This window comes from Barbus barbus (genome assembly GCF_936440315.1).
Source record: "Barbus barbus genome assembly, chromosome: 12".
Taxonomy (NCBI): domain Eukaryota; kingdom Metazoa; phylum Chordata; class Actinopteri; order Cypriniformes; family Cyprinidae; genus Barbus; species Barbus barbus.
In genome coordinates this window covers 31,165,432-31,171,431 of record NC_136740.1, presented here as the reverse complement: position 1 = coordinate 31,171,431, position 6,000 = coordinate 31,165,432, and the positions used below count along the sequence as shown (strand labels likewise).

At 32.9% G+C, this 6,000-nt stretch overlaps 2 protein-coding genes across 2 annotated transcripts in view; both read right to left on the bottom strand.

Moving 5' to 3' along the window:
* Nucleotides 1-6,000, bottom strand: part of ifnlr1 (interferon lambda receptor 1) — a 676,379-nt gene that overhangs the window by 606,779 nt on the left and 63,600 nt on the right. The gene's annotated exons all lie outside the window — the stretch shown is intronic.
* Nucleotides 1-6,000, bottom strand: part of LOC306878616 (myomesin-3-like) — a 58,481-nt gene that overhangs the window by 10,435 nt on the left and 42,046 nt on the right. Inside the window, exons 19-24 of the mRNA XM_079431051.1 lie at nt 4,296-4,422; nt 3,289-3,470; nt 1,988-2,102; nt 1,747-1,903; nt 695-801; nt 345-389 (exon numbers count right to left, since the gene is read on the bottom strand). Of these exons, the coding sequence (XP_079287177.1) occupies nt 345-389; nt 695-801; nt 1,747-1,903; nt 1,988-2,102; nt 3,289-3,470; nt 4,296-4,422 (733 nt within the window). The remainder of the gene's footprint in view (nt 1-344; nt 390-694; nt 802-1,746; nt 1,904-1,987; nt 2,103-3,288; nt 3,471-4,295; nt 4,423-6,000) is intronic.

The following is a 6,000-nucleotide window of genomic DNA, read 5'->3' as shown; positions in this document are numbered from 1 at the left end:
ACAACTGTGTTCAACATTGATAATAATCAGAAATGTTTGTTGAGCAGCAAATCAGCATATTGAAGATCATGTGACTTACTGCAGTAATGATGCTGAAAATACAGCTTTGATCACAGAAATAAATTACATTTTAACAGATATTCACATAAAAAACAAGCTATTTAAGATTGTAAAAACATTTCAGAATTTTACTGTTTGTTTTACTGTTTTGCAGCCAACAAATGCAGCCATGGTGAGCAGAAGGGACATTAAAAAACCTTAACGATTCCAAACTTTTGAACACTAGTGCATCTCAGATTCTCTGAGCAGTGACGCAGTTTCTGACGTGTATCTGGTTCACTTACGTGGGTTTCTGACATGCCAGCTGAGTTCTGTCAGCCTCTCCAGATCTGAGAAAGATCACAAAGTCATATTCAAAAGCTATTTATTTTTCATCTTGCTGTATTTGAAGCTATAGGAAGATGTTTGTTCTGTCACTCTTGGTGCAGGGTGAAAATACACAGATCGTGTACAACATGGTTAAGGGCAAAGGAGCTTGGCAAAACATTCATCAACGGCTGAATGATGATAAAATACCAGGGATGCACTAAGAAAAGATGAGTTATGCATCAAGTTTTCATGCTGAACAGATGCACAAGGCCTCATGCCACTGCGTTGAGGTAATGCATTATGCAGAGATGAAATGAATGTCTACCCTCCGCAGTGAAGGTGAAACTCGAGGAGAGGTCAGGGTTTCCGCTCAGCTCCACCGTGTAAAGACCCAAATCCTGCTCCGAGGCGTCGGTGAAGGTAAGTACTGACCTGGGAGGAACAATTAGACAGATGTATAGAGTATTTAAAGGGACAGTTCACCCAAAACAAACCTCATCATTTACTCAAACCCAAAACTCTTTGAATTTATTACTATTGTGGAAACAAAAAGGCTCATTTCAAAGTTCTTATTTACCTACATAAATCAATTAATCATTAAAATAAATACATTTTAATAGTTCACTCACAAAAACTATCCCTTTAAGAAAGTTTAAGGTGCCTATTTATAATTTAAAAAATATATATAAATTATAATAATTTACTTGACCATCATTTGATGAATTACTGCTGCTATAATCACTACAAAAGATAAACAAACAGTGCTTTTAAATAATTTTTTTTTTTTTGATTACTTAATTGCAATGCTTCATGGAAATAAATTCCTTAAATATTTTAATAAACTTAACATATATTGTTTTATATATTTATACTCAATAAGCTAATAGTTTAATATAGTTGCATCAGTTAATATGCTAGTTAATATTGTAATATTATAGCATTGGTTTTTGATTACTTAATTGCAATGCTTCATGAAGATATTTAAATAATTTTAAATAATATATACTGTTCTTATATTTGTATTCATTAAGGTAATAGTTTAATATTGTAGCTTTGTTTTTATTCATTGCAATGGATTATTGAAATAAAATATTTTAATATTTTAATTAACTTAATATAAACTGTATGTATGTTTTATTTAAGATAGTTTAATACTGTAGCATTGATTTATGATTACTATATTGCAATGCATTACGAGAAGAGTATTTCATTTCCTAATATTTGAAAGTTAACTCTCTTCTGTATTTTTAAGTACTTTTTTGCTTTAAATCAAAGTTTGTATGTTGCTAGGTTTGGTTCATAGTTTCAGGCTCTTTACTGAGAGACTGTTGGGGAAAATAAATGAGAAAAACACTTCCAGATCCAAAGCTCCCAGACCTGTTGTTTTTGTTCTCCAGTCGGGCTCGTCCAGCATCAATCGCTTTCCCGTAGTTCTTACTCCACTTAAAGACGTCTTTATCAGTGCTGTCAGGAGCTTCAAAGCTGAGAAAGATGAAGCCGTCATTATCGACTCCGATCTCAATCTCTTTGGTTCCTGGTGGCAAACGCGGGATAAAGTTAAAAGTGAATGGCTGTGAAAAGAGCGTGAAATAGTTATGCAGATTTCCAGGCAGCTGACCTGCTTTAGTCTGCGCCTCCACCGGCTCTGACGCCACCGAAGACATGCCGACTCCAGCCGTGTTAACGGCAGACACACGGAGACGGTACGTCTGACCCGCCTGCAGACCTGGAACCTGATCAACAATCATCCAGAATCAGATCACGTCTCTGTCAAAGCTCTGGTGGGACTGGATGCCAATGTAACTAATCTGAATTGAACTGAGACGCTTTTTAAGGCAAGACACTGCAGGTTTGTCTTATTTCAGCCCAGCAGGAAGAAAACATTACACTTTGGCCTGGTTTCACAGACAGGGCTTAGACTAAGCCAGGATTAGTCCATAGTTCAATTAGGACATTTAAATTATTTTTATAAACATGCTTAGAAAAAAACATCACTGGCATGTATCTTCAGACAAAACAAAAGCACTGATATGTTTTAAGATCAATCAGTGCAAGTTTCTTTCAATTGAAACAGTTTAGACTTACATTTTAGTCTGGGACTAGGTTTAAGTGAAACCGGGGGTTTATCTATTTGCATCTGTAGAATTAAATTATAATCCGTATCTTTAAAGGCTGTTTTCTCAAAAAGAGTCAGACTTCTGCACTTCAGCAGCACTTATACTGTAAAATTTTGAAGTTGTAAATAAAAGATTACTGTATTTGTTTTTACAAGAAAATATCATTTTAGTCAAAATTTCACTTTAATTTAATGTGTCGTTTCTTTGTAATTTATTGTTTCCTTTATTAGCAATTTTTAATTAAAAATTATTTTCATTGTACATACACCAAAATTTACAGGTTTACTCCTATCTATATTTTGAAGATTTTTACAGAGGGTTTTTTTGTATATAATTTTGGACCAGAATTATATACAATTTTATTTCTAAAAAAGCATGGTTAAAATGTATATTTTTCTGGCTGTTGACAGTCATTTCTGATGAATGCATGTAATTTTATAGAATATATTTGATGAAATTTGAACCTGGCTTTATCCAGTGTTCAGATTTCTGTTTAGAATTCATGCATACTTTGTTTGTATATTTAAACATGACAAAACTACAAAATACAAAACAACTGTCTTAATGTACTGTGATTAATCAACTGGATAAAGTATGGTGATATATATTAGTTAATACATTTTTATTTTAACCCTATTTACCTGTGGTATCTTGCCTTAAATTGTTATTTGATTCCTGATGCACAACTGTAACTTGAATTTAAGGATGTAGGATTAGACTGAAATTCAAATCACATTCTCAAATTCTGAATTTGGTCCAATCCTGATAAATGTACTGCAATCCAAAGAGAAACTAAACGCACCTTTAAGTGAGTTTCCGCCACCGGCTCACTGGTCACAGGGGTCCAATCCTCAGACTCCGCCCCCTCACTGATCTCCACTATATACCCGCTGATCTCTGATTGGCCCTTGTACAGAGGCTCCGCCCACAGCAGCACCAGAGAGTTCCGCCTCACTTCTCTAAACTCCAGATCATACGGACAACCTGCCAGATATTAATCAACACATTCATACAATCATCCATCGTTGTCTTTTTAAACATGCTTTCGCAACTCATTTGACCTTCATTTAGAGAAGAAATTACTCACTTCTAGATTCCATGCATTCATTTCTATTACATTCACACCTCTATATATGAGCTGGGATTATTTTCTTGAACATAGAAACTATAAAATAAAAGTAGTATGCATAACTGTTAACCAAAGGGAAAATGTAGTGTGCCGTCTCCACTCTTTGTAGTTAGACGAATGTGCTGTAAGTCAAATAACCCTCAGAAATGGCAAAAAAAGGGAATCCGCAAAAAGGAAAAACTACTTTCATCGATTTCTGAATTCTGTATCTCTGTGCCAGAAAGACACAGTCTAGTGAAACACACTATAACGATTAAAGTCATTAATTATAAACAACAGAAACACATTAAAGATTAATGAAAGAAGAACAGCATGTCAGTCTAAGCCACATATGCTCTATATTCTATAAAAGATGACTGAAACAAATCAAATTGACTGTTTTTCTAAATAATAATTTCTAAACTTGTGCAATAAATAAATGCACGAATAGTGCAATAATAAAAATTCACTTTATATGCAATAAATATGCATACAAATGTGAAATAAGCCTATAAATGTGAAATAAATGTCATTTGATAATATATCCTTCCTTTTTATGTAGATGCAATAAGAAGTTTTTCTAAACATCCAACTGTTCTTTCTTCCTCAAAATTGCTAAAAGAGCTGTTAATGAAAGTATATGACTGAAGAAACATGCATATTCCCTTATGATTGGCGTTCCTGATCATGCATGATCTTACCAGGCTCAGGCATCGTCCAGCGCTCACACAGAAACAGTTCACTGGCTTCAGAAGCGTCGCCCAGTCCAACAATATTGGCTGCAAAGACTCTGAACTGGTAAAAACTTCCTTCCTGAAGGCCAGTCACCTAAAACCAAAACCAACACATAATGGAGAATAAGTGGATGTGTCTGGAAGGACAGAAGAGAAACCTAAAATACAAGACAAAACTATAATAAGCAAAAAAACATCTGTAAAAGAGACAGTATATTGTTAATATAGAAGCAGGCTTAGAATCTGTTTTCCCATTTTCAGTCTTCATTTAAATGCAAAATGTGTTTAAAGCCACAGAGGAGAGGATTACACTCTTAATGGAAGCTGAAAACATCTTCAAAATAACTCAAATATTTAATGAACTAAAACACAAGAGACTGAAAACAACTTTGTGGATGACTGACGCTCCAATTCTGTGTCAAATCTGACGAATTTTTAACCCAGAAGCAGTGCAATTTTATTACTATGGTATTTATTTATACCGTTTTTAGTATTTAGCATTTATTTTATTTTTAATATATTGATATATGGTATTTTATATTTGTTTTATATTTTAAATTTTCCTTTTAGTTAATTTTTTTTAACTAATTTTGTTTATTTTTTTGTCAATGTTTTAAAAAAAATTCACTTAGTTTATTTTAGAACTTCAATTTTTGTTATTTTTTCTTTATTTTTCTTTAATTTTCAGTTATATTATTTATTAATATTTTTAATTGTTTTTCTTTTATATTTTTAATTAGAATTGTAATTCAAGTTTTATTAATTTTGTTGTGTTTTTGTCATTATTATTAGCATTTTAAAAATGCCAATAAATATTTTTATTTCAGTTTTAGCTTTAGCTATTTTAGTACTTCTATTTTTTGTTAATCATTTATTTAATTAAAATAACAAAAATGATGACTGACGCTCTTTTTTTTGGTGGAAATCTGTGGAGTCCTGTGAATCAGAAACAAAAAAGAGTGTAATTTTACTAATTTAGAATTTATTAATATTTTAACTTAGTTTTTATTTTTATATTTAGCATTTTTATCTTAATTTGTGCTAAAGCTTTAGTAATTTTGTTGTGTGTTTTTGTCATTAGCTTTTTAAAAGTTAATATAGTTTTAATGAATTCTTATTTCAGTTTTAGTTATAGCTATTGCAGCAGGTCAATTTCAGTACACATTCATTTTATTAGAGTAACAAAAAATATATATTTTTAATGGTTTAGTTTTAGTTTATGAAAAATTAAACTAAATTAAATTAGATTTTGAATTTTAGATTCTCATTATACTTGACGATAATAGCCCTGCCCAGAAAAGCCTTTTATAGTGCATTGATCCGCCGGCTGACGTCTATATTATCGAGGAGCATTAGGCCTGAGAGCTACTTATCTGATAAACATTGCTTTAAGACTGTTTCTGTGATGAGAAGCAAAGATCACGGCGAGTGGCCACCTAGTCACAAGTAATTGGGATTGGATTTAGGAAAACGGGCCTTCTTGAGTCTTTAGACTCGTGATTAACTGTTGCCTTTTATCAAATCAGAGGCTTATCTGGGAGCTCAAATCTCTGGAGCTGGAGCGTCCTGCTGGGATGGAGAACGGCCACCAGATGGCAGAGGTCAGAGCAGCGAAGGGATTTTAAGGTTTGTGCCGGTCTGTAATGAGGCAGGGCAGGTGTGTGTGTCTCTG